This window comes from Lepidochelys kempii, chromosome 1 (assembly GCF_965140265.1).
Source record: "Lepidochelys kempii isolate rLepKem1 chromosome 1, rLepKem1.hap2, whole genome shotgun sequence".
Classification (NCBI taxonomy): domain Eukaryota; kingdom Metazoa; phylum Chordata; order Testudines; family Cheloniidae; genus Lepidochelys; species Lepidochelys kempii.
In genome coordinates, this window is record NC_133256.1 from 297,402,802 (window position 1) to 297,429,934 (window position 27,133).

Consider the following 27,133-nt stretch of genomic DNA (forward strand, 5'->3'; position numbering starts at 1 on the left):
AGCTACCTTTCTGCCCTCCCAATCCTGGGCTGCTCTCAGGCTGGCTGGACACACACCCTTCCCCCAGGCATAATTTAGCCAGCCCTGCGGACCTAAGTTACCACAGCCTCCTTGGGCTGCACAAGAGCTGCAGGGCTGCCCAGAAACCCAGTCTCTGACACACTCCTGTTGCCCCCAGTATATCCCTATGGCGGTTTGTGATGGGGTCCATGGAGGACAGCCTGAGGTTGTCTCCACAGTACTGGCAACCAAAGAATTCTCCCACCACCAGAACCAGAAGCCCGCAGTCTCAAAAGTCCAGAGCAGGAGTGAAGATCTCCCTTATAGAGTCTTATTAGGATATCACATCATCTTCTCCTTTAAAAAAACATACAACATAGCCCTCTGAAATAACTTCCTTCCTGCTAAGATAAATCATAACGAGGTTGTTATGGGTTTGGTTTGTTTTTTTTAGGTGAGGGGAGGAAGAAAAAAAAGTGAAAAAACTTTCCAATGTTTTATGAAACACAACACACATAAAATTGTAAGTATATTTATCCCTCAGATACAGAAAGGCACGTTATCCAAAAAGAAAAGCTTGCAATTCTGTAGGTAGAACATAATTTTGTCCTCAAAAATCTGTTGCTTATGGGACCAATCAGCTGTTTCACTGTTTCACTTCATTAAACCAAGTTTCATGCAATGCACATTTTCCTTGAATAACCTGAAAAAAATGATTTCTTGCACTTTGAGATGAGCACAGACTCCTTCTATCTGGTTACTCAACAATTCTTGACACAATGTTTACATTTGTATATTAGATAACTGCATTAGTTCAGTGTTTCCCAACCTTTTCCAGTCTTAAGGCACACTTACTTCAATAAAAGATTTCTGTGGCACACCACAGCCCCACGTGAAAATCATTATAACAAAACTTACTTTTCATTGGAAATTTGAGCTAGCCTTAATATGCAGAATCACTTAATCCTTGCAGGAAATGTTGAAAATGCAACTCAGAGCTCTTGCTCCACTGGTCTCATATGCTCTCTTTGCTTGTTTTTTATGCAATTCAAGCTTGAAAAAACTTAACTTGCACAGGTACGTTGCTGAAAATGGTAACAAAATGGAGATTACCATGTATTTGTCTGCCAAAGTCAACCAGAATGAGTCCACAGGCATACTGTCAAAATTTAATTTTAAGAGTGGTCAATCCCTAATTCATCTTGAGTCATTATTATAAGATTCTTAGCACTTTCCATTGCAGAGGAAATTCAAAGATCCCAGACCCAGCTGAAATCTTCTATTTAGGTTGAAGGAAAATATAGGCTGAATTTTTCTTCCAGACTTTTCAAATGCTCAGAAAAGGCATTGACCAAAACACTGCTAGTGGGATCTGACGTGCTTTCCAGGGTGAACATTTCTATTGTGCCTTTTGCTACTTTTTCCACATCGGAGGGCTAACTTAGATCTAAACTCATGCAGTTTATCCATGCAGGAGACAAGATTCTCATTTCTACCTTGCATTTTCCTGTTCAGTTCATTGAGGTGGTGGAATATATCAGCCAACTAGGCAAGTTTTGCACACCATGCCACATCAACGATTAGGTCCATGTGTGTGGATTCCTCCAAAGCTAATTTTTAACTCCTCTCTGAGCTCATACAAACATGAGAGAACTTTTCCATGGAAAAGCCAGTGTATTTCTATGTGAAAAAGTAAATTCTGGTGTTCTGCTCCCATTTCCTCACACGACAACGAGAAAAGGCAACATTTTAAGGACTGTGATTTTATTAAGTTCACTATCTTTTCTCCTCCATCTAACACTGAGGAAAGTTTTTCTGGCCGTTTTTTGGCCACGGCAGCTTCATGGTGCAGGAAACAGTTGGTCACCAGCACATCTAGGTTTTGTTCTTTGACCTTGCTTACAAACCTCTTCTCTTTTCCAGTCATGGAGGCAGTTCCATCTGTGCAAACATTAAGACAATTTTTCCAGTGCAATTCTCCCTCCTCAAGGCAGGTCATTGTCACCCTGAAGATTTTCTCTCCAGTCGTGTGACCTGGCAGTTGTCTGAAAAATAAAAAATTTTCTTTTATACTATCTCCATCAACATACCTGACCATTAGCCAAGAGTTCAGTGTGATTACTGATATCTGTTGAGTCAGCAAGCTGCAATGCAAATTGTCCGCTTGATTTGATTTTTTCTCAGAGCACAGTCTCAATGTCAGCTGAGATCATCAACATGGCGACTTATCGTATTATTTGAAAGGGGAACTTTTGCGATTTCATTGACTGCATTTGCACCTAACATCACTCTCACCATTTCTTTGCATGCTGGTAAAATTAGTGTTTCTGCAACTGTAACGGCTTTTTCACCTTCGCTACAAGCGAAGTAGCTTGCTTCCAGTGGTTTATCAGAAACTGCTACAGTCTTTCATTATTTGCACTTGTTTTTCAGTTTGATCCTTCAAACGCTCAAAAAAATATTTTCCCTTGTTGACAAGGGACGGATGTTTGCTTGTAAGGTGTCATTAGTTGGCACGACTGCATGGCTTGAGAGTTTCTCCCCACACACAAGACACTGTCAAAGAGAGCAAGATGGTTCACCTGTAAACGAAAATCCAAATTGCAAATATCTCTCACTGTAGCATTGGCTCACCACTTCGACTTTTTTTTGTTCATGTTCAGCTTCGTGTAGAGGCACTAGATTCTCTTTTCTTCAAATATTTGTCCATTTTCGAGTATTCAAATCAAAATTCAGCACGGTTACTTAACGGTTGATAAGAAAACACAGCTACTATGTAATACCACGCAAACAGCACGGAAAGGTCATTTGAGCACAGCATGAGTAATGTCTGTCTCACATGCGTACATCTGAAGAGCAACAGCACAAAATGCAATTTGGTTATGACACAAATTAATGAGACATTTTTTTTCTCCGCACAAGTGACTTTCCAAAATTCTGTGGCACACCCGTTCGTGCTATGGCACACTGGTTGGGAAACACTGATCTATTTTAATTACTGTAGTCCATTCAATCCCTATTTCCCACTATTTTCTTCAGTGCCAGGCATGTTGGGTCAGTTCTGTCTTACACTGATATTTGGTAGCCACTAACACTAATCACCTATTTGTAGTATTCACATACACTATAGTTAGAATGAGAGGGGAAAAAACTAAGTTCAACACTGAAGACTGAAAAGTAATATGAAGTAGCCAGCTTTATACAGACCCAAGTTATATGATGTCCTGCCCACTTTCTAGAAGTTTCCACCTAACAATTCACAATTCCACCAACTTCCATCTCTTCAACAACCAATTGCAGTTACTGCTGCACAAAAACCACATCCTTCTCCCCAATCAGCAATGACCTCTCCATTACAGACAGTGCTATAACTTACTTCTTTTTTCTTAATAGGCATAATAAGAACCTTTTTTGTTTTCATCACTTCCCTTTGAACTTTCTAGAAAAATTTAAGGTTTCATTCACAGATTGAAACTAGAGCCTCAATATTCTACTATTAAAAATATTTTCAATATATGTTACGTGCACGTGAATACTTCAATGATCTGGAAGTTCAAAAAATGAAATCCCAAGAAAACCCAGGAAACCAAACAAACACTGAGTTGCTTTCTTCCTGCAAAAATCCAAGTTCTTCCACAACCCTAAATTGTAGAAGACACATTGCAATCCAAAATAAAGATTTTACTGACTTCATTTACAAGGATAATGAAAAGGTGTTATACACTGCAATGTAAGTATTATAATACGCATCTCTTCTAGAGTCCTAGACTTTCATCCTTTCCCTTCAGAAATCTTACAAGCTCATACTTTGGAACTCTTTATAAAATGCACATGACACCTGCAGATCTTCATATTTACCCACAAGACCTAGCAGTGAAATTCTGCAGAGCAGGCCCTGTACTTCTTAGGCTTTGGTGCTAATGGGAGCAGACTCCTTGGCACCTCTAAATATAGCTTTAGAAAAGAAGGAGAAGACAAGCAAACCAAGCATACAAACTCCCTGCCCCCAATATTTTTTTGCTAAAAGAGCAGCAGCAGGTTACAGCTTTTCAACTTCAAAAAGAAAAACTCTGATCAGTACATAGTAACTAACTAAACACTATGAAACATTTTTAATTATCAATTTTTCAGTTTAGCAAGTTTCTTTACCATTTAATACATTATTATGTACTTGATTCATGCGATTATAAGGACAAAGAAAGAAAACAGGTATTAATATTCTAGGATTTTTTTAAAAAATGTCTTTCCAAATCTAAGCTAGTTATTACGACTAGCAGACTGACTTAAGATACAAGATAGGTGGAAAATTCAATTCAACTTATAATTATATATATATTTGAATGCATACACTAGCAAGACAGTTGTTTAAGACTATGATGCAGGTAGTGCAGCTACAGAATAATATTTTGATCTTTCCCTTTAATGAAAATAATCAAGCATTTTTTCCACAGAATTACAGGGGCTTGATTCTGCAACATTTACTCATTTGAATAGTCCCACTGATTTCAACCGGGCAACTTGCATAAGTACAGATGACTCACATGAATTCAGACTGCAGACAGCTTCCAGGTTTGTTCCAGAAGTATTATGGACCCTATCCTTAGAGTTGAGGGTACTCTACACCTCAAAGGACTGGGTCCTAAAAATAGCAAATCTAATGATTTTAAAAACACTGATCTTAAATCTGCAGGCCAAATTCTGTACCCATTTTCAACTAGTGCAGATCCATGGCGTGACTGAAAGTAGAAGCTGGCCCCAGCTATTTGTTTTTATTACTAATAATAGACACACGATAATAGAAAAGTATCTATGTACTTTTAAAAAACGAAAAACTATATTTACTTTGGTGGTTACCTGATTGGGTCGTCCTCCTACAATATTGAATCCCAAAGTATCATTTTCTTTTTGTAGCATGATGGTTAATGGCTTAGGTTCTCCTCCCTAAGAAGAAAGAGGTGAAACACTAATTTTAAAATGTTACATGAAAAGAATTACTTCAAGGGAATGTATCAACGTGCTATTTCAATGTGGAAAATGCAAGACAAACAGGCTTAATGGAAACTCTGATTAAAAATGGTGCTACACACTTATAAATGACACAGGAGTTTACATGATAGAAAAAAACAAATACCACTGAAATGTAATAGGTACTTTGAAGAGCACAAGGACCTGATTTTCATAGGTGCTGAGCACACAAAACTTTAAGTTAGTGGATCTGGGCGTGCTCAGCACCTCTTGAAATAAGGCCCCAAATGTTTGTGCACCTTTAAACCAAATCCCTGTATATACTAATTATATAAGATATTAAGCTTATGGGATGAAATCCTGCCTTAGTGAAGTCAATGGGAGTTTTGTCACTGATTTCAATGGAGCCAGGATTTCACCCACATCTCTGTCTCTTACCATTTCCAGTTCCAAAAGCTAGTTCTATACAGATTCCACAGTAATTCAAAGGGGGAGAAAAAACCTTTTTTCTCTTATTTTTTTCTTCACAGCAAAGTAAAGCAAATAAGCTAGAAAACAAACACACAACAATCCTAGCTGTGATTTTATAAGTCACACAATCAAAAATAGTGAAGAAACCAAAGTTAAAAAATAATAATATATGAAAAAAGACCTACTTCCTTAGGTAAAAATGATTAAATAATTTTTTAACCATACAAAGAAAATGAAAAACATTACCACAGGCCTTTCTTTAGCATAGTAATTTAATTTATTTTGCATTTTCATATATGAGTAGTTATATTTCAGGGGACATAATCCCTACAGAAAATTTTTATTCAGCCTGTACCAAGTAAAGTAAGATTGTGTTTTGTCATTCTCTATACACTGGTAAATTTAAGCAATTTTGACAGGTAAAAAAGCTGTACATTTTTAAATATTCAGAATATAATAATGAATGTTTAGGCACTCTGATATCCAAACAGATTTTTATTAACTGTGGCAGTAAAGTTTTGTATTACAGCAGGATACATTTTAAATTAATGAGGAACATTTTTTACTTTATAGATAGTTTTTCTTTCAAATGAGGGTTTCATTCATTTTCCTTGTCTTCTGTAACAGATTTCTCTGAGGCAGTACATACAGCAGCACCTACTGGTAGTGACAAGAAATGATAGCTATTGAAGCATTACACAAGAGGACTGCCTTCATGTCAATGTGCCAAATCCTTTTAAAATGTCTTTTTTAAAATCCAGTTCTCTCTCACCTCCTCCCCACATATGACTGTTTTTCTTGTGTACTCTGCACTTCACTGCAATCATTGCTGGCTCTCTTCATTCCACCTCATCATATCTTCCCAGCGGTGAAGCAGATATATGAGCATATCGTCTAAAGCCAACACCGCAACCCAGTGGATTAACCACCAGGAGGAAGTTGCAAAAAAACAAGAAAAAGATTAAGTATTCAAGTTCCTAACACTAAGTATTTTATTTCCAATAAGGCTTGAATTTATCATCTTAATCCTGGACATAAAAATTGTGAGAACTTGAATCAGTGCCCCAATGTGGGTCTCTTTTATAGCAGTTTGAAGTTCAACACATCATACTAGTTCAGAAGCCTGCCAGGCTACGCAAATCTTTTCCTCTTGATTTTGCTTCCAAAGAGTCAATAAAGATTTTGGAAGAAAATTCTCTTGAGTTGCGCTTAAATTCCATTAAATCACTTCTCACCATGGTTGCAACCAACAAATGTTAGACTCTGCGCAGCAGTCCTTCAGACACGAATTAAAGCTTTATAGAACAAACCCTTTAGCATGTTAAGCCACCTCACCAATAAAATGTGTCTGTTTATTCAAACAAAAGCAGACAATTCAATATCTAAGCAATGCCATCTACCTTAGCAAAAGGCTGAAGTAGCAGTGCTGGTCTCTGTTGTCAAAATTGACAATCATTATGCCCTTCTCCGAAACGAAAGACATTGCTGTGTCCCTGCAGAACTGTTCCTAAACTAAAAACTATTCTCATGATTTTAAACAACAAACTGTTTCCCAAGCTACTTCTTCATACTGTAATTATAAGGAAAAATATCTGTTAGCTCCGTATCTATCTGAAACTGGAACCCCATCTAAAGAAAACACAGTACCATCATTAATAAGGTCACACCAAGCTGGAGGAATTGTGGTCTGATCTGGACACCCTGCCCCTGAAGATTTGCATTCAAATTTGTTTATTGTCAGCCAAGTTGAAGCCCTTTCCTCTCACTTGTGTTTCCCTGTCACTCCCGACAAACCTGACATGAGATCCTCATCCAAATTGAGGGGACTACCAGAGGCTGCTGGTGTGCCACCCTTAGAGCCACCAGATTCTTAAACTACAAAAGGAGACATGAAACACATAACCTAAAGAGACTAATGTAATTTATGACTGCGTTTTAGGCTCTTCTTAAAGAAAATGAGAGCACCAGAAAGAATCTGCTGAAACTGCTTTCACAGCTCTTGAAAGATGACGAGTTTTCCAGGCTGAATGAATGGGGGAATGAGATGTACAAGTTTGATTTACATCAATTTAACTGTTTCCGGACTTTTCAAGCATGAGCACAGCAAGAGAGAGCTAGGTTTTAGGTTGCTGAGAGCAGCACTAACCGGTCATGTGTTAACTGACTGCCTCTCTGCCTTTGGGGGTTCTCTAGGGGACCTCACCAAACCGCAGGGGCTGAAAGTGCAATCTGAGGTCCAGGTGCAGTGTGGTGGGAAGAGGCTACAGTGTGCGTCAGCTCGATTTGTATTTTCCAAAAGCGACCACACAAGTAGGTATGGAATAAATACCACAAAGGGTCCAGTCTCTGCTGGGGTAGGTTCCACTGACTGTAGCAGAGTTTGGCTTGCAGAGAATCTGGCCCCACGTCCATAGGGTCCCTGGCAGTATTACCCATGATCTGCCAGCATAGGTGCTGGAACTAGAGGTGCTCCCGCACCCCCTGGCTTGAAGTGGTTTCCATCACATACAGGGTTTACAGTTTGGTTCAATGGCTCTCAGCACCCCCCACTATACAAACTGTTCCAGCGTCCCTGTCTGCTAGGCTCCATCCAAGGAGCAGCCTTGGCATAGATGAGATCGCAGTGTAAAGACAGGCAGTCGGGTCACACCGCACCAAACAGCGGGCTGCTCACCTCAGAGCCCGCCAGGCTGGGCTCCTGCCGCCCCCAGCCCGTCCACTCCCTCACTCACCTTGCAGGGGTGGCTGCCTGCCAGGTTCTTGGTGATGCTGCTGATGTGGCTCATGTACTGGTTGAACTTCACCTGGTACCTGAGCGCCGTCAGCTGCACCTCGCTCTGCAGCGCCGCGACCTGAGCCAGCAGCGACTTCTCCCTCTTGCTCCACTTCAGGGCCTGTCGCTTCAGCTCCTGCTCCAGGCTGGCCCTTTGGCCTTGCAGGCTGCCGTTCTGGCTGCGCAGCGCCCGCACGCAGCAGTGGCCCCGGCCCGGCGGCGCGCCCCCCGCCAGGTCCCGCTGCAGGAGCACCAAGCCGCAGCCCAGCTGGCAGATGCCGGCCGGGCGGTGCTCGCAGCTCTCCCGCATGTGCGCGTCCACGTCCTTCAGGCTGAGCACCTCCGGGCAGCCCTTGTGGCGGCAGCGGGCCGGGCTGTAGTCGCACATCTCGACGTGGGCGGCCAGCTGGTGGAGTCGCACGGTCCGGCCGCAGCCCCGCGGGCTGTAGTCGCACTTGATCTCCAGCTTCTGGATGAGGCTCCTGAGGGGCAGCACCTGGTGCAGCTCCTGGGCCGAGATGGGCTGGCACTGCTGGGGGCACAGGCGCCGCTGCACCGCCCAGGGCAGCAGGCAGCCGGCGCAGAAGACGTGCCCGCACGGCGTGGACAGCGGCTCCTCCAGCACCTTGCTGCAGAGTTTGCACTTGAGATCCGGGTCTACGGGCTCGGCAAAGCGATCCAGGTCAAAGCCCATGGCTGGAGGGGGGCAGAGCGGGCTGGGAGCACAGCGGGGGAGCAACTTTCCAGCGGCGGCGGCGGCTGCTGCTCCTGCCAGCCCGGCTGCTGATGCAGGCAGCGCGGCTCCAACTTCCAAGGAAGGCGGCGGCGGCGGCGGGGGGGGGGGGGGTGATGAAGAGGAGCAGGGCAGCACGGAGTTTGTTTGGTTTGAAGTTTTCAGCTGCTCACCATGTCCCTTGACCCTCCCGTATTAACTCTAATAGGAGCTACCGACCAATACCGCCTCCCCCAACCCGGACCGCCCTTTCGTTACATCCCTCCTAGCAGGGAAATGCAGCAGGACGAGGAGGGAAGAAGCGGAGATCTGCCGGCTTCAGACTCTCGCCTGCAGAATGAGGGGGAAAGCAACCACGCCAGCTCCCTTGCCGGTGCAGGAGGGGAGCCAGGAAAAGGGGTGGGGAAGAGATGCATGAAAAGGACAGAAGGGAGCTCCTGGCTTGCCAGGCAAACGATAAGCCCACCCACCAACCTGGAACCGTTTCACTCCCAGAGATCTTCTCCTTTCCCCTCCAGGGTACTTGGCTTCTGGGTCATTCCTCTCGCCATCTACAGTAGCTTAAAGTCTTTTTATGATGTCTCTTAGAAAAGGGAGTGAAAAACAATCCCAAATCAAGCGGCAGAAAACCCCACTGGAATTACAGGTTATTTAGGCAGCCAATTTAGGGAGCACAGAGTAAGGGAAGGGTTAGTTGCCCAGCAGAAGATGTGGCCTGCTGGAGGGCTTTCCCCCGCAGCTACAGCAGCTCAGAAATCATGGGAGGGGGACTCTCATTACAGCCCCAAATTTATGCACAGCTCTTGGAGATGTTGTCCTCAGTGAGTGTTGTTTAAGGCTGGATTGTGAAAATGTGGGTGAGGAAAGCTGTCTGGTTGCTGAAGAGGGGAAGCATTTTAAACTCCCTGCACTGATTTCTTTCTTTCTTTAGTTTTTACTCTGCTCCTCCTTTTTGGGGCTGCTCCCCATCTTTACAATTGAAAGCAGTGCAGATGGGTTGAGTGCTAAAACAGTAAATGGCACCAGGCCAAAAAATGCCATCAGTGAGGTGGAGTTCTTTGTAGATTTTCCTTAAACAACAACACTTGTATAAAGAACACTGCCATTTTAAGAACTAAATATGTTAAAATCTGGAAATTCATCATTAAGAATCAGTCACCAACCTGACTTCTGCCCCTGCATTGCTGCACACATCCAGCAAAATACACTGAAGTCTGAAACCCAAAACATGACTTTTCTTCACCACATGACTTTACAATGGAAAACAGAGGACCAGAGCCTCCCAGGAGGGAGCAGGGAAAAATCTGGGAGGTTTCCTCAGTTAACTGGACCGGGGTGTGGCAGGATTAGTACCCCCTGGAAGGGCCAGTAGAGGCTGGTCCAAAATTCACACATCTCGGGGCATTTATTGGTAGTTACAGCTATCCACGTGGAGCCACAGTGTCTTCTGAGCAGTTGAGACCGCTGCGTCTGCCCTCCTCGGTTTCCAGGCACCATGGCTCCAACAAAGCTACTTGAGTATCTCTGAAGAGAAGACATGAGAGGCAGTGACATCGTGGCAACTACACCTCCCACACGGACAGGGGAACCCTGCACACAGATGTCTCTAGGACACATTTCAGATCAGAGATCTCTCAGCTACACCTACCCACACACCTCATCATAATTGACAGTACACCACAAATACAGACCAAAATGTATGCAATCCCCTTACTGAGCACCCTCAACAAAACTACCCTTTACCATGTCTGACTTTCCATGTGAGAACCACAAACATGACCTTCACCCTGACTATTATCATGGTACAAAAATTAAACTGTACCAATGTACAGCCTCCCAGCTTAGGCAAAACACCTTATTAAGCCATCCATAACATTTAAATGAAGATCCAAATTAACTTCCTTTACCCAAAGAGAATATATCCACCTATAACTGTATATATACTACTCATATAAAATAAAATTACCTCATGAACTCAAACACTGTAAGCATCCAGTTCTGCCACTCTTTCTCAGTTTTATTCCTCAAGTAGTTCCATTGATTTCAGTGGCACTTCTTAGAAAGTAAGGTACCGCTCAGTATAAGTAGGGGTGTCAGCATCAGCCCCAATGTGAAGGTTATTGCAACCGACCAGCACCTATATTTCCTTAATCTATTTCTGCACCTTATTATCAGTCCCAGCTTCTCTTTTGGGTTGCTTCCTTGGTCTCCTTACCTAAAGCTTAAAGTGAGCTGGGTGGCACAGAATCTCAGACATGAACAAAATAAAAACTATGACGTGGGTCTTGTGAGAGTCAGTTGCTCGTGAAAAGGTGATGCAACCATGCATACCATGCAGCACTTTTGAAAGCCAGGCCAGCTATTTAGGTGCGTAAATGAAGGTTTAATAGCCTAGCTTTAGGCACCCATTTTAAAAAAAATATTGGCCTTTGTTTCTTTAGTTAGCTCTCAAATTGCATCCCTTAGCAGCCTTTCAGTGCATCGGTGTTCCAAGTAGGTTCATTCTTTCTGTCCTCAGACAAGAGTAGGAAATTATTTTTCCTACTCTTTTCTGAGGGACAAGGCTTCACGACAACAGATGAGACCTATCTGATATAAAAAATAACACTTCAATGGGAGATTATCCAATATAAACTAAGTTATAAAACTCGACTTCCATGCAGCGTTATCAAAGGACCATGAAGAAAGATAAACACACACGCAACAGGCACTCATGGTGATTGATACCATATAAGTACATAGACATGTAACCCTTCTGCCAGGTGGAGCCAGCAGCAACAAGGGCCAGGTTCAATATCTATGGGTTCCTTTTCAACAATACAACACAAAACCATCTCAAGGGCCCACCCATTGACCGGGGACAATTACACACTAACCCTGGGTGCCTCTGAGAGGCAATACTTCCCCTCTCGCAAGCACAGAGTCTGAGTGTAGCAAAAACTTTTAATAAAAGGAGGGAAGTAACTCAGCATTAATTTGGGAAAACACCACAACTAGGATTCATAAACATAAACCATGAGCAAAAGACCTACGCCCCAAGTAAGTTGGGCAGTGTCCTTTTCCCCTCAGGTTCTTAAGTCCAGCAACCCAAAAGTCCCTTTAACATGCCCGTCCTTTCTCTGCACCCTACTCACAGTTGCTGTCCTTGGCCAGTGCAGCCCCAGCATTCAGAGGTTCATCCTCAGAGTTCACCTCCCATCTTGGGTGGAAGGGGAGGGGGTAAGGAGGCACCTTACACTCTCCGCTACTTGGGCACTCGCTCGTTGACCCAATGCCTGACTGCTGCACTTCTCTGCAGAGCTCTGCTCTGGCTCGCTCTGCCAGCCACCCTGCTGGCCATGCCTCTTCACCAGCCAGCCAACTGGTCACTCACCAAGATGTCTTCAGAGTCCCCACTTAACACAGCTATCAGTGATTTCAGCTGTAAGTAGGGGAGCCTCACTGCTGGTGCACCCTGAGCGATCTCTTGCAATAGAGACACTGTCCCAAAGTATCAGTGATTTCAGCTCTACAGCATGTAACAAGACTCTCAATTGAGTCTAAATTAGCTCTTTTATTATACCGGGGGGGGGCGGGGGGAGCGCAAGTGCAGGTCAAACAGTGTCTGGAACCCTTAATGGGGCCCATCCTCCCTCAACTCATTGGGCTTTGGAGCCCACGTCTCCTGCCTAGCAAGTACCATTCAGTTGAGAGTGAGTCCCTCCATTAGGGTATGCCAGGTACTGTTCTGCTGCCCTCAGTTCATACAACAAGGATAACAACACTTTATTACTCCTGTCCCAATAACAAGGAGACTGGGGATCTAACACCAGCCACAAGTGATCATTTGGGCAAGCAATCTCATCATGCTGAGCACCTAGGCAGGGTGGGTGTGTTCATGCAAACAAGATCAGCTCCTGAAGTCCTTTTCCACAACTCTCCATATCAAGGGACAGCTAATTCAGACTCTGTTTACAGACAGAAACATCTCCCAGGCACTGGTTTGGGATTATGCTATGAAGATTTTGGAGCTTCTAGAACAGGATCCAATCCTACTGGTTCTTGTATCATAAGGAAAAACCCATGAGCAATACACCACATTCATTGTTGGCCATTACAATTCATATTTTGCAAAATTTGCCTCAGAGGACAGCTCATTCCAACCCACTCAGGACTTGTGAGGCCTCAACATCTAGACTTGTTACTTCCACAGAGCTCCTGTTCATGACATCTCCATAGTGGTAAAATAGGGAAAATGGCTAATAACATCACTCTACGATGTCTTGCTTCACTCATGATCCCTAGTTCCAGTTCCAAGAGCTATGAATCACTTGGTAACAGATGTGCCTCATATCGTATAGCCTTTCTGTAATTCCATACATATTTAACTAACTCCACCATATTCCCTCACTCTCTCTGACATGGAGCTTGTAGGGTACTGGAACTCAAGTTGCTGCAAAAAGGGAGGGCATTAACTTTCATACTTTCAGGAACAGACACACACACACTCTCCCTTGTTACCCCAATGGGAGTAAGGTAATGCTTCAGAGAGAAAATACTCGAGAAATGGTAGGGGGAAAGATAAAAAAGGAAAGCCCCTTTTCTCAGAATAGCAGACTCGGCTCCCTTCTGTGTCTGTCACCAGTGGATTTAGCTTACAGTAAGGGTGTCCCTCCCTCCCTGTGTGATGTAATAAAAATGAAGGAAAGACAAGGTAATATGGTGCAAATAAAGGTAAGTATATTAAGGGTAAAGGTACAGAGAACTGGAAAAACAGAGGGAAGAAACTCAAACTTAACCATACAGTGATTCAGTGACTGGCTTTAGAAGCTTGAAGCTCAGACCAACAAAATCTCCCTTTGTATTCAGAAAAACAATAAATAAAACCCCAATACAGAAACCTTTTCCTACAATTTAGGCCCAGTGGACACAGGGGCGAAGCCCAGGACCTTCTACTCTCCGGCTGATGTGGAACCTTCGAGGAGGACTACAGGGGAGTCCCGACGACTGTAGGATTTCGTTGCAGGCAGGGAGACCCTCCGGGATGATGGACACCAGGAAAGCAGGACCCTTCAGAGGTAAAATGGATTCAGTTTGTTGTGGCGGGGATAGTGAGGACAGGCCTCTCCTTCCTCAACCTTGCTGTGGGATAGATGATACTCTTCTCTCTAGCTCTGGAGCGTTAGGAAGACCCCACCGTGCACATGCTGCCACTGGAATGAACAGGCCAGCATAGGTGCTGAGCAAGTTCTTATATAGCCTTTTTGGCGGGAAAAACTGGTTCAGTCCAGTTTGAGCCAGGGAAATCCAGGATCTTTACAGTAAACAAGTCTGCTTACAGGGATGGAGTCCAAGAGTCACAGATGATATACTCCATATTGGATTTAATTAAAGCCAGTGATTTACATAACCTTTACCTTATACATACTGTTAAAACAGCTAATTAAACACATTTTAAACAATACCAACACAACATTTCTTACTAACACCCTGCAGGGAGGCTCCAGGGGAAACACTAAGATTTCAGGAGTTCTTTGGTAGCATGGAAAAGCATGCAACCCAAGGTCACTAGAGAGATGTGAGGTCAGGCAGCAATACAAAAGTAAGGGCTTTATATGCATATAGCTCTTGCCTCAGGCAGGTCTAAGTGTAAAACATACAACTGTTTCCAAGGAAGGCAACTGCTCAAATGGAAAAATTTCAAGATAACTTGTAAATTGAAAGTCATGGGGTGAAAGGATATGGCCCTCTTGAGACATCTAAACAGACTTCTGTGCCATGCTGGGAAGGAGCCAGTGGTCATGGCACATGCAGATACCAATGTCATAGGGAAAGGTAGGACAATGGTACTGGACGCCAAATTCAGGCTGCTAGGTAAGAAATTAAAGTCCAGGATCTCAATGGTAGCATTCTCTGAAATGCTTCCAGTTGCACTTGCAGGGCCAGTTATTCAGGCAGAACTCAATGTGTGGATGAGACAATGGTGTTTGGAGGAGGGATTTAGGTTTCTTAGGAACTGGGCAATCTTTTGGGAATGGAGGAGCCTATACAGGAGGAGCATGGGCGCCACTCAAAAATGGAACCAGGTTGCTGGCTCTAGAGGAATTTTTAAACTAAGGTTGGGGAAAGCCAACATGTTCAGGCAGACACGTCCCTTAGGGGGGTGTCATAAATATAAAGGGAAGGGTAACCACCTTTCTGTATACAGTGCTATAAAATCCCTCCTGGCCAGAGGCAACATCCTGTTACTTGTAAAGGGTTAAGAAGCTCAGCTAACCTGGCTGGTACCTGACCCAAAGGACCAATAAGGGGACAAGATACTTTCAAATCTGAAGGGGCGGGGGGGGGGGAAGGCTTTTGTTTGTGCTCTTTGTTTATGTGGTTGTTCTCTCTTGGGACTGAGAGAGGCCAGACAGAAATCCATCTTCTCCAACCCATCCTAATCCAAGTCTCCAATATTGCAACCAGTATAGGTAAACTAGGCAAGGCGGATTAGATTATCTTTTGTTTTATGTGAATTTTCCCTGTGTTAAGAGGGAGGTTTATTCCTGTTTTCTGTAACTGTAAGGTTTTGCTCAGAGGGGGATCCTCTGTGTTTTGAATCTGATTACCCGATAAAATATTTTCCATCCTGATTTTACAGAGATGACTTTTACCTTTCTTTTTTTTTAAATAAAATCCTTCTTTTAAGAACCTGACTGATTTTGCCATTGTTCCAAGATCCCGGGGTTTGGGTCTTTGATGATTTTGTAACCAATTGGTTAGGATATTATTCTCAAGCATCCCCAGGAAAGGGTGTGTGTAGGGCTTGGGGGGATATTTTAGGGGAAGACGTCTCCAAGTGTCTCTTTCCCTGTTCTTTGTTTAAAACGCTTGGTGGTGGCAGTATAGTGTTCAAGAACAAGGCAAAGTTTGTACATTGGGGAAGTTTTTAACCTAAACTGGTAGAATAAGCTTAAGGGGTCTTTCATGTGGGTCCCCACATCTGTACCCTATAGTTCAGAGTGGGGAAAGAACCCTTACAGGGGAGGATTCACTGAAGGGGATAATCAATATCCTAATAAAGAGGAAAGGATAGAAGTTGATAAAGTACAGGTAGGAACTGAAGAGACAGTCAAATAAAAAAGAGTCCCATTCAATTGCATCACATGAAGGCAGACAACTGAATATTGACAAATTTTATAAGTGCTTGTATACAAATGCAAGGAATCTGAATACTCAGATGCGTGAACTTGAGCGCCTAGTATTAAATGAGTACATTGATAAAATAGGCATCACAGAAACTTGGTGAAATAATGGGACATAGTAATACCAGGGTACAAAATATATAGGTATGACAGAGTAGGTCATGCTGGAGGGGGAAGGGCAATGTTTGTGAAAGAAAGCATAGAGTCAAATATAGTAAAAATCTTAAATGAATCAAACAGTGCCATAGAATCTCTATGGGTAGTAATTCTATGCTTGAATAATAAGAGTATAGCAGAAGGAATATACTACCAACCGTATGACCAGGATGGTGATGGTGACTGTGAAATGCTCAGAGAGATTAGAGAGGCTACACAAACAGAAAACCCAGTATTAATGGAGGATTTCAACTGACTGAGAACATGTATAATTAATGACTGCTTCTTGGAGCAGTCCTGGAACCTACAAGGGGAGAGGCAATTCTTGATTTAGTCCTTATTGGCACACAAGTTCTGGTCCAAGAGGCGAATAGAGCTGAACTACTCAGTAATAGAGACCATAACATAATTTATTTTAAAATCCCTTGACGGGGGGAATACCAAAGAAACCCACCACAATAGCATTTAACTTCAAAATGGGGAGCTGCGCAAAAATGAATAGGCTAGTTAAAAGGAAATTAAAAGAAGCGCTTACAAGAGTGAAATGCCAGCATGCTGCATGGTCACGTTTTAAAGACACCATAATAGAGTCTCAAACTATTTGTATATTCCAAAGAAAAAAAAACAGAGGACCAAAAAAAAAAAAATGCCACAGCAGAGTAAAAGAGGCAGCTAGAGACAAAAAGACAGCTTTTTAAAATTGGAAGTCAAATCCTACTGAGGAAAATAGGAAGGAGCATAAACTCTGGCAGCAAGTCAAAAGTAAAAGTATAATTAGGCAGGTCAAAAAAAGAATTTGAATACAAACTAGCAAAAGACAAAAAAACTAACAGCAAAATTTTTAAGTACATTGGAAGTCTGCCAAACAATCAGTGGGGCCACTGAACGCTTGAGGTGTTAAGGGAGCACTCAAGGAAGACCGAGCCATTGCAGAGAAGCTAACTGAATTATTTGTATTGGTCTTCACTCCAGAGGATGTAAAGGATATTCGCACACCTCAGACATTCTTTTGAGGTAACAGATCTGAGGAACTGCCCCAGGTTGAGGTTTTACGGGAGATTTTGGAACAAACTGATATATTAAATGGTAATAAATCACCAGGTCCAGATGGTTTTCACCCAAGAGTTCTGAATATAATATAATAAGAGTTCAGATATATAATTGCAGAACTACCAACTGTAATATGCAGCCCATTGCTTAAATCAGCCTTTGTAGCAGATGACTGGAGGATAGCTAACGTAATGCTGATTTTTTAAAAAGGCTTCAGAGGTGATCCTGGCAATTACAGGTCAATAAGACTACCTTTTTGAAACTATAGTAAAGAACAGAATTATCAAACACATAGATGAACATGATATGTTGTGGAAGAGTCACTACGGCTTTTGTAAAGGGAAACCATCCTTCAGCAATCTAATAGAATTCTTTGACGGGGAACAACAAACCTGTGGACAAAGGTGATCCAGTGCATATAGTGTACTTGGACTTTCAGAAAGCCTTTGACAAGGTTCCTCACCACAGGCTCTTAAGCAAAGTAGACAGTAATGGGATAAGAGAGAAGGTCCTCTCCTCCATCAGTAACTGGTGGTTAAAAGATAGGAAACATATGGTAGGAATAAAAAAGGTCAGTTTTCACAGTGGAGAGAGGTAAACAGTGGGGACCCCCAAGGAACCAGTGTTGTTCAACATATTCATAAATGATCTGGAAAGAGGGGTAAAGAGTGAGGTGACAAAGTTTGCAGATGATACCAAATTATTCAAGATAGTTAAGTCCAAAGCTGCCTGTGAAGAGTTACAAAGGGATCTCACAAAACTGGATGACGGTGCACCAGGATAGCAGATGAAATTCAATGTTGATAAGTGCAAAGTAATGCACATTGGAAAACGTAATCCCAACTATTCCTACAAAATGATAGGGTCTAAATTGCCTATTACTACTCAAGAGTGAGATCTTGAAGTCATCGTGGATAGTTCTCTGAAAATATCTGTTCCATGTGCAATGGCAGTCAAAAAAGCTAAACCAGTGTTAGGAATCATTATATAACAGAACAGACAATATCATAATGCCACTATATAAGTCCACGGTACACCTACACCTTGAATTCTGTGTGCAGTTCTGGTTCTATATTAGAATTGTAAAAAGTACAGAGAAACAAAAATGATTGGGGTATGGAACAGCTTCCATATGAGGAGAGATTAAAAAGACTGGAACTGTTCATCTTAGAAAAGAGACTACTAAGGGGGGATATGATAGCAATCTATAAAATCATGAATGGTGTGGAGAAAGTAAATAAGGAAGCATTATTTACTCCTTCAGTTAACAGAAGCACCAGCGGTCATCGAATGAAATTAATAGGCAGCAGGTTTAAAACAAACATAAGGAAGTACTTCTTCCACACAACACACAGTCAATCTGTGAAACTTATTGTCAGGGATGTTGGGAAGGTCAAAAATATAATTGGGGTTCAAAAAAGAATTAGATAAGTTAATGGAGTATAGGTCCATCAATGGCTATTTCCCAAGATGGTCAGGGACACAATTTCATGCTCTAGGTCTCCCTCAAACTCTGACTGCCAGAAGCTGGGACTGGATGACCGGGGATGGATCACTCGATAAATTGCTCTGTTCTATTCATTCCCTCTGAAGCATTTAGCACTCGTCACTGTTGGAAAACAGGATTCTGGCTAGATGGACCATTGGTCTGATGGACCAGTATGACTATTTTTATGTTCTTATGAAATCCTGAATTCTGTGGGAAAATTCCTATTGACTTAAATGGGGCCAGGATTTCACCCATGGAGTTTCAACTCCCAGACTGGGGAATAAACCATATATTTTCTTTTATTGTAATCCATAATTATTTCACCTCATAGTGCATCTGAACAATTTCTGGACCAGCTTCTTCTACAACAATGTAACTGGGATAACTACACTACAGTCAATGGGACTTGGGGGTGCTATTAAAACATCATCAGAAATGTTAGTGGACGGCATTTCATAAGATTTCAGAGCAAATATAAATATTATGTTGGTCCATGTTGTTATTGAGAAGCACCTCAGAACGTATCTTTTTCTCATCCATATTTTAATCTTAGCAAGCAATTTTTCTGAACCACAGTCTTTCATTGCAGCACTTTAAGAGCTTAAGACAGCATCCCTAAAATGGACAGGTAGAAATATAGTCTGAAGCCTCCCAGTTGCTTTTTGAAGGCTGAACAAATATTTCCATTCATCAGTGCAAGCAAGAGACTCTTCCAGACAACAGCAGCCTTTGAGTAAGGAAGTTTACACAGTGGAAATGATTGTTATTTATACTGTTCATTGATGCACAGAGTCATGATATATTTTCTACTTAATTAAGCTTGATATCCAGGAGTAGCCCTGGCCATTTTGCTGGCCAGGGTGGAAAACATTTGCAATGCACCTCTCCAGGAGGTTGGCCAAAGAAAAAGGCTGGCAGATCAGGAGAAAGCAAGAATGGCTGGCCAATCAGCGTGGAGAGGGAAAAAAAAGTCCAATGGCACAGCACTTCAGCACCCTCTGGAAGTTGGCACCCAGAACAACCTCCCTGTTTGTCCGCCCCTATTGGCATCAAATGTATCAGAAATCAACTTACATCAACAGGATAAATGAGAGCAATTCTTAGAATGTAAGTCAATAAAAGATCTGGATTTTATCTATGGCTTTGCCACAGCCTGTGTGACTTTGGGTAGGTCACATAACCACTTTTTGCCTCCATTTCTTTACATGTAAAATGGGGATAATTCTATCTACCCTATTTCACAGAAGAATTGTCTGAGGCAGCTGATAATTTAAGGCTCATGGGGCTAAGCCAAACCATGGGGAATATGGCCCAGATCCTCAAAGTTATTTAGACTCCTAACTTCCATTGAAATACATGGGATTTAGGAATTTAAATACCTTTGATTATCTGGGCCTATGTTATTATGTCTATAGTGCAGAATGTGTACTCCAAGCTGTCACAATTTTCCTCTTTGTTAGGTAGTTATATAGTCCCCACATTACTAAAGAATCTGAGCATCACACAATCTCTAATGTATTTATCATCAAAACACACTGTGAGGCAGGTAAGTGCTATTATCTTCGTTTTACAAATGGGAAACTGAAGGCTAGAATACTAAGTGACCTGCCCAAAGTCACACAGTAAGACTGTGGCAGAGCAGGGACTTGTATTCATGCATCAGGTTAGTGCCCTAACTACTGGCCCAGCCTTCCTCTTTCTTCATGAGACTTTTGTTGGGGCAGAAGCTTCTTCAGACCCATGAGGCTTCAGTGAGTGCCTTTTACCAGATTCCCACCAGGAACTTCTGGTGGAGATGGAGCTGCAGAGGGTGGGAGGGGATAAATAGGTCTGAACCAAGTAAAGAACAAACTAATAGAAATTGGGAAAGGCATTCTGAACAAGGAGAGGGTCAGGTTAGGGAGCAGGGTTGACTGAGGGTGAAAGGTGGTGAGATTGGGGAGGGGAGAAGGTTGCAAGTGGAGGGGGAACTTGATCAATTGCTGAAAGGGGTGTGAGTGAATGAATGATGGTTGGGGTGGGGGGACAATAGGGGGAGCTAAGACTGTAAGAGGTTGAATTGGAGGAGCACATTGGATATGTGTACTGTTGCTTTAAATCTTTAGCCATACGGCTCGGAGGAGGGGAGAGTGGGAGGTTACAGACAGAAGCCCTAGGGTGAAGCACAGAAACAAAAGTTTTGGGGATAATATGTATTTCTTTACTCCTATAAAGTTCCTTGTTCAGTGTTAAAGGAAAGCCACTCTTTCTATGATGCTTTGCCATTGTTACATGATGGGGGAGCGGGAAAGAAGAAAAAGGAGAGGAGAGGCCAGGACTGGATAAAAACAGGGCTCCAAGAGTCACACTACTCACACGACACACACATTTGTTAGCCCTGTAAATGCATTCCTATAGCCCAGCTGGATTGTAACTCAGCTGTCTTCATGCAGCCTGTCGGCCTTTCCCATTGCCTCTCCCCCTTCTGGACCAGAGCAAGGAAGGAGAAGCCAGGAAGAGATGTAGCAAGAGGAGCTGGCAGTAGCAGCAGCAGTGGGTAGCCAGCTGCTGGCAGGGACAGAAAGTGAGGGGACTCAGTACTGGCCCGAGGCTCCCCTGGCTAGTCTCAGATCCCGAGACAAACATCGCCCATCCACCTGTTCCAGCACTGCCAGACATCAGAGCTCCTATCCAATCCCAACAGTACTAAGCACCTCACAACCTGCCCACCTGCCCCAGCCCTATCCTGACAGCACCCAGCTACCCGCTACAAAGTACCCAGATACCCCAGGCCTCCCACCTACTCCAAGCACTCCAGATACCCTAACAATCCCAAACCCCTCCAACATCTAATCAACTACTCCAGTCCCATTAAACATCCCCTCCACTCCCCCCATACACACTTGCCACCAATATCAAGTTGTGTGCGGCTCCATAGTCAGCTCTCACCTTTGCTTGGGATAGAATATATTGACCGTAAACTGAAATGTGTATGCAAATATGCAATTGAAGTTATTAAATCATTTACATAAAATGGTACACATGGAGCTGCAGAAAACCTGCAGCTAAGAGAAAACAGGAAAGATGTTGAAGAGGGGTAAATACTATGCTCTGCCAATCTGCCCTTTAAAGCAAAGTGTCAACTGTTTGCATTCTAAAAGGGTGAAGTTAGTGGAAGAGGGGTACCCTTTTCTTCCTGCTTCTCTGCCAACTTCCCTAATCTCCCACCAAATCCCTCTCTTATGCTACCTGGGTTTTCACTTTGAAAATCTAGTTACCTCTGAAACTCATTGCCACATGATGTCTTTGATAACAAGAGGTAAGCAGAGTCCCAAAAAAAGGATGAGTTATATGGCTAATGAGATCATCCACAGTGACATTAGAGGAGATACAAACAAATTAAGGGATATAAAATCCCATGCTTTGGGGTGTAAGTAAAACTCTAACTGAAGCTGTTCTAAATTGAGCTCAGGAAGTACACTGGATACAAGAAAGCAGAACTCACGAAAGTGGCTTAAATCTGACTACACACACATCCTCCTGAGCTGCACTGAGTGCAGCTTTGGTGTGACCCATAATCTGACATGTCATTTGTTAAAATCAATCAATGTTAAACTAGGCAGTACTCATCTGCCTTTCATACATTATTCTAAAAAATGGGAAAGTGGATAGCTGAAGGATTAGTAATGGAATTTGGAACCTTTCATCTCCAGGTCACTACTTAGAACTTAGCTCTGGGTCAGTAGTGCCTTCACTGGTCTATTTGGTGTAATAAGTATGTGATATATTAAATGAATTGGCAGTCTCAGTCTATTTCCTCATGCACTGGTGCCCACATTATAAAACCACCACATCCTGTTGATGTAAGTTGATTTCTGGTACATTTGATGCCAATAGGGCCAATTCTAGGGGCGGACAAACAGGGAGGTTGTTCTGGGTGCCAATTTCCAGAGGGTGCTGAAGTGTTGTGCCATTGGACTTTTTTTTCCCCTCTCCATTCTGATTGGCCAGCCATTCTTGCTTTCTCCTGATTTGCCAGCCTTTTTCTTTGGCCAACCTCCTGGAGAGGTGCGTTGCAAATGTTTTCCACCCTGGCCAGCAAAATGTTCCTGGATATCAAGCTTAATTAAGTAGAAAATATATCATGACTCTGTGCATCAATGAACAGTATAAATAACAATCATTTCCACTGTGTAAACTTCCTTACTCAAAGGCTGCTGTTGTCTGGAAGAGTCTCTTGCTTGCACTGATGAATGGAAACCACCACAATGACTGGCGTTAAATGGAACCCTTGTTGCAAATTTCAGATGACGCACCAACGGCTGATGTGGGAAATGAATTACCTTCCCACCACTAGAGATGTTCCATCCAGAACAGGGATGAGGCCCATTGGCAGGCATTGCCCTGTCTATGCAGCACCTGTGCTGTGAATAAACACAAGGCTTCAGTCTCTATGGCTGTCTTTAGAAGCACTTAATTTGCTTAAAAATCCAAAAATGAAAAAACTGTCACCTTGCATACTCTTAGCAAAATCAAAGACAAACCACTGAGTGATAGAGAGGCAAGAATTCAACTTCTAAACAGAAATATTCTCAATTTGATAATGGCAGAGATTGCAGTATAATGCCTTTCTGTTGTATATCTGCATCTTTCATATTGCACTAGCCAATGCTAAATTGTACAGGGTGTAGAAAACCATCATTACCTGTAATATTAACATAATTAAAATGCCCATGTTTGCCCCTCCATCAATAAAGAAAAAAGAAGTGAAATGTGTTCAAAAGCATAAATGAGAGATCTCAAGTGAAATATGAAGAAATAAAAAGGAGGAAAAATTTGGGAATGTGTGTGGTAGGATTTTCAGTCCTTTTACTTAAATCCTTGGATTAAAGCCTTTGAAATTGAATTTAAATACCATTGCCACCAGAATGTGGTTGGCCGGAGTCTAAGCCAGGCAAGCAGCCTGAGGAATGTGTGAAGAGAATTATGATTACATTATGCATTTTAACAAGATGCTGGCAGAAAAAAAACATTTAGAGAAAAAAATATGACTAAAACTGAAAGAAACCATTTTAAAAGAGAAATTAAAGTATAGTTATAAGTGTATGAGAACACATGCATTCAAGCACTGTTTTGCCATTGATTCTCTCCTGTCAGGTACTGTAGAAATTTGGGGAAACAGGAAAAGGGAAAAGCAAAAGAGGCATGACAAAATAGGGATCTCAAGGTTCCTATGGATCCTGGGATGAAGACATCAGAATGTGGTATTGCTTTGTCACATACACCCTTTGCAAATCCAGGTTTCAGAATATCTAGTTCAGCCTCTCTTCTTAATTTCTGTATATTTTTTAAAAGAGAGATTAAACACAAAAATGACCAGGCAACACACTCCACTCTATCAATATTCCTCATATGAAATGTGAGCTGCACACTCCAAACATTTAATGACCTCCAAGGTCAGTCCCTTTGAGACCAAGCCTGTGTTAACTCCAATAAGGCACTATTCAGTGGATGGGAGAGGGGGGCAAAGAAGCCTGTATTTCCATATTTAATGTAAGTTTTTATATTTTAGCAAGAAAAGAACTCAGAAATGCTGGCACTTCTTCCATTAGACAGTTATGAAATTAATATGTTTAAAATGATCTAATTGTCTTTGTATCTGCATGCAGAGAGAGCAAGGAAAACCATGAAACAGTGTGTATAGACAATTTATGATAGTAACACAGAAAAAAACTGTAGAGATATAACTGTTTTAAGCAAGGGGAGTGGCTATTCCAAGCAGGGAATATTATATATTTGGTTTTTGTCATTTTTTCCTCTAAACCATAGCTTACTGAAGTTTTCAGTTTTCACAAATTGTTTATCAGAGTCAATGTTTATAAGACTCCAAAAATCGCTGTGCTTTCTAATACCAGGTGTAAAACTCAGCTCATTTCATACATTTTATCTGCCTACAGTTTTATTTATTTATTTAATAAGGATTTAGGCATCATTGCCATATAAGGTAAAAACATAACCTATCATATAATAACAATATTTTTTAAAAAAATATTTAAAATACTATTTCCATCAATTTTGCTGTCACCAGCATCAGCAAATACAAGTGGAACCTATTCCCTCCTCTGAAAGCACCCAACAAAAGGGGCAGGCTGTGGGGTGGACAACCCCGGGGGGGGAGGGGGCACATGCACCCATGTGTGAATGGACCCCTCTAAGGTCGTGGTGTCCGCAGCAGCAATGGCTGGGGCTGGGGTCCCTTACTCTCTCCCCCAATCAAAGGGTCAAAACAAAGGGAGCCGGACGGGGACACCGAGCAGAGAGCCTCGGACAGCACCCACCGCTCCTCAAAAGCATCAAGGGAGTTGGTGGACGCCGCCCAGAGGAACTCCGCCCGGATACATGAATGGACCGAGGATCGGAAAATGGTCCCACAGTCACAGGAAACTCCATCGGCCAACCTCCTCTCTCTGGTTTTATAGATGGCCGTTTTAGCCAGGCCAGGAGGAGGTTAACTAGGAAATCCCGCGACTTTGTGAGGCCACGGATGGGGAGTGCATAAATAAAAAGGTGAGGGGAAAAATGCAACCAAAAATGTAATAAAAGATTTGTGAGGAGCCGGAACAGGGGCTGCAGCCTGGCACACTCCAAATATACGTGCGCCAGGATTTTCCTCACACCGCAAAAGGGACAAGTAGCTGGGACGGGGTTGAATCGCGCCAAGTACGTGCCCGTGCTCACAGCTCCGTAAAGAAGCCGCCAACTGATGACCCCGACAGGCCTCGGAACCAAGGTGGCTGGCCCTCCAAAGGTGGCAGAAGGTCTCGCCACTTTGTGTCGGGGTGGGACACTAGGGTGAGGGCGTGAAGGGTGTGGAGCATGAGTGTGTATAGATGTTTCCTTGGTGTGGTTTGGAAGCATACCATTCATGCAGCCGGCTCACCGTAAAGGGGTGAGGGGGTCAATTGGGTCTACGGGGCGGGGTCCAATTAAAAAGTCCGGCAGGTCTGGGGTAGAGAGTGGGCAGGCATGCCCTCGAGCAGGACCTGACTGAGGTAAGCTCTAGCAGCGGGCAGCAAAGCGGCCTTCACCTCCTGAAGTACGGTCCGGGGGGTACGAGGTCTGGAGAGCCCCATGCACCGAGCGAGCGTCAGGGGATCCAGCCAGTCTCCCCTGTCATAGTCCAGGAGGTCTCCGACTCTCGTGACTTCTGCCAGGATCAAGCTCTGGCGCGGGACTCCGCCACGTGCACACGGAGCTGGGGGTTGTGTAGCAGGGGCTCTGTGAGGAGATCTGCCCCCTCAGTGGCCGCCATGGACCTGGTTGTTAAAAACCGTTTCCAAGTCAGGAAGGAGGTCCTGGTAGAAGACCTGCAGCCCGGAGAGGTCTCGCAGAAGACCTCCCCGACAGAGATAAAAGAGCTGCTGGTCATATCGGAGCCCTCAGATGCGGCTCAGGATGGCGTGCGCCAGTATGCTCCACGCCAAACTGCCTGCACTATAAAGGAGCCTCTGTAGGGCCTGGAGGCAGAAGACGCAGACCTGAGTGTGCAGACACTTCAGGCCCTGTCCTCCTTCCTTCAGGGGTAGACAAAGAACCCCTACAGGGGCCCAGTGCATTCCTGACCAAAAGAACCCCAGAATCGATGTCCGGAGGTTGGTCAGGAAACCCGGGGCCGGGACCAGCATGTTGAGCCGATACCAGAGCTTGGACAGGACTAGTTGATTAAGCACCAGTGCTCTCCCACGAAGAGAGAGACATAGGAGTAGTCCCGTCCATTTCCGGAGCTGCTCTATCACCCCGCCCTCTAAATTTTCCCAGTTCTCCAGCAGAGAGGGATGTGTGGCAGAAAGGTAAACACTGAGGTAGAGCAGCGGGCCCACACTCCACCGGATGGTCTGAAGCGCGGGTGGGAGGGAGCTCGCCTGCCGCCAGTCTCCTAACGCCAAGCCAGTGCTCTTGACCCAGTTGACCCGGGCAGAGGAGGCTGGCCGAATAGATGGCCTGGCAAACCTCCACCCGCGCCAAGTCGCCCAAGTCCTGGACCACGAGGAGCACGTCATCAGCGTACACCGACAGGACCAGCCGCAGCTCTGACTCCCGCAGCACCAACCCTGTCAACCTCCTGCGGAGGAGGCAGAGGAAAGGCTTGATCACCAGAGCATACAGCTGGCCCGAGAGGGGGCACCCCTGCCATACTCCTCGCCCAAAGCTGACCGGTTCGGTCAGGATCCAGTTGAGCTTAACCAGACACTCTGCGGAGGTGTATAGCACCCAGAGAAAACCCACAAACTGGGGTCCGAAGCCAAATGCCTGCAGAGTGTTCAGGAGGTACCCGTGGTCCACCCTATCGA

The 27,133-nt window shown here is 43.6% G+C and overlaps 1 protein-coding gene across 1 annotated transcript in view; it reads right to left on the reverse strand.

The window, feature by feature from the left end:
* Positions 1-8,973, reverse strand: part of PDZRN4 (PDZ domain containing ring finger 4) — a 386,169-nt gene extending 377,196 nt beyond the window's left edge. Inside the window, exons 1-2 of the mRNA XM_073328040.1 lie at positions 8,169-8,973; positions 4,855-4,941 (exon numbers count right to left, since the gene is read on the reverse strand). Of these exons, the coding sequence (XP_073184141.1) occupies positions 4,855-4,941; positions 8,169-8,903 (822 nt within the window). The 5' untranslated portion in view covers positions 8,904-8,973. The remainder of the gene's footprint in view (positions 1-4,854; positions 4,942-8,168) is intronic.
* Positions 8,974-27,133: the final 18,160 nt, after the last annotated feature.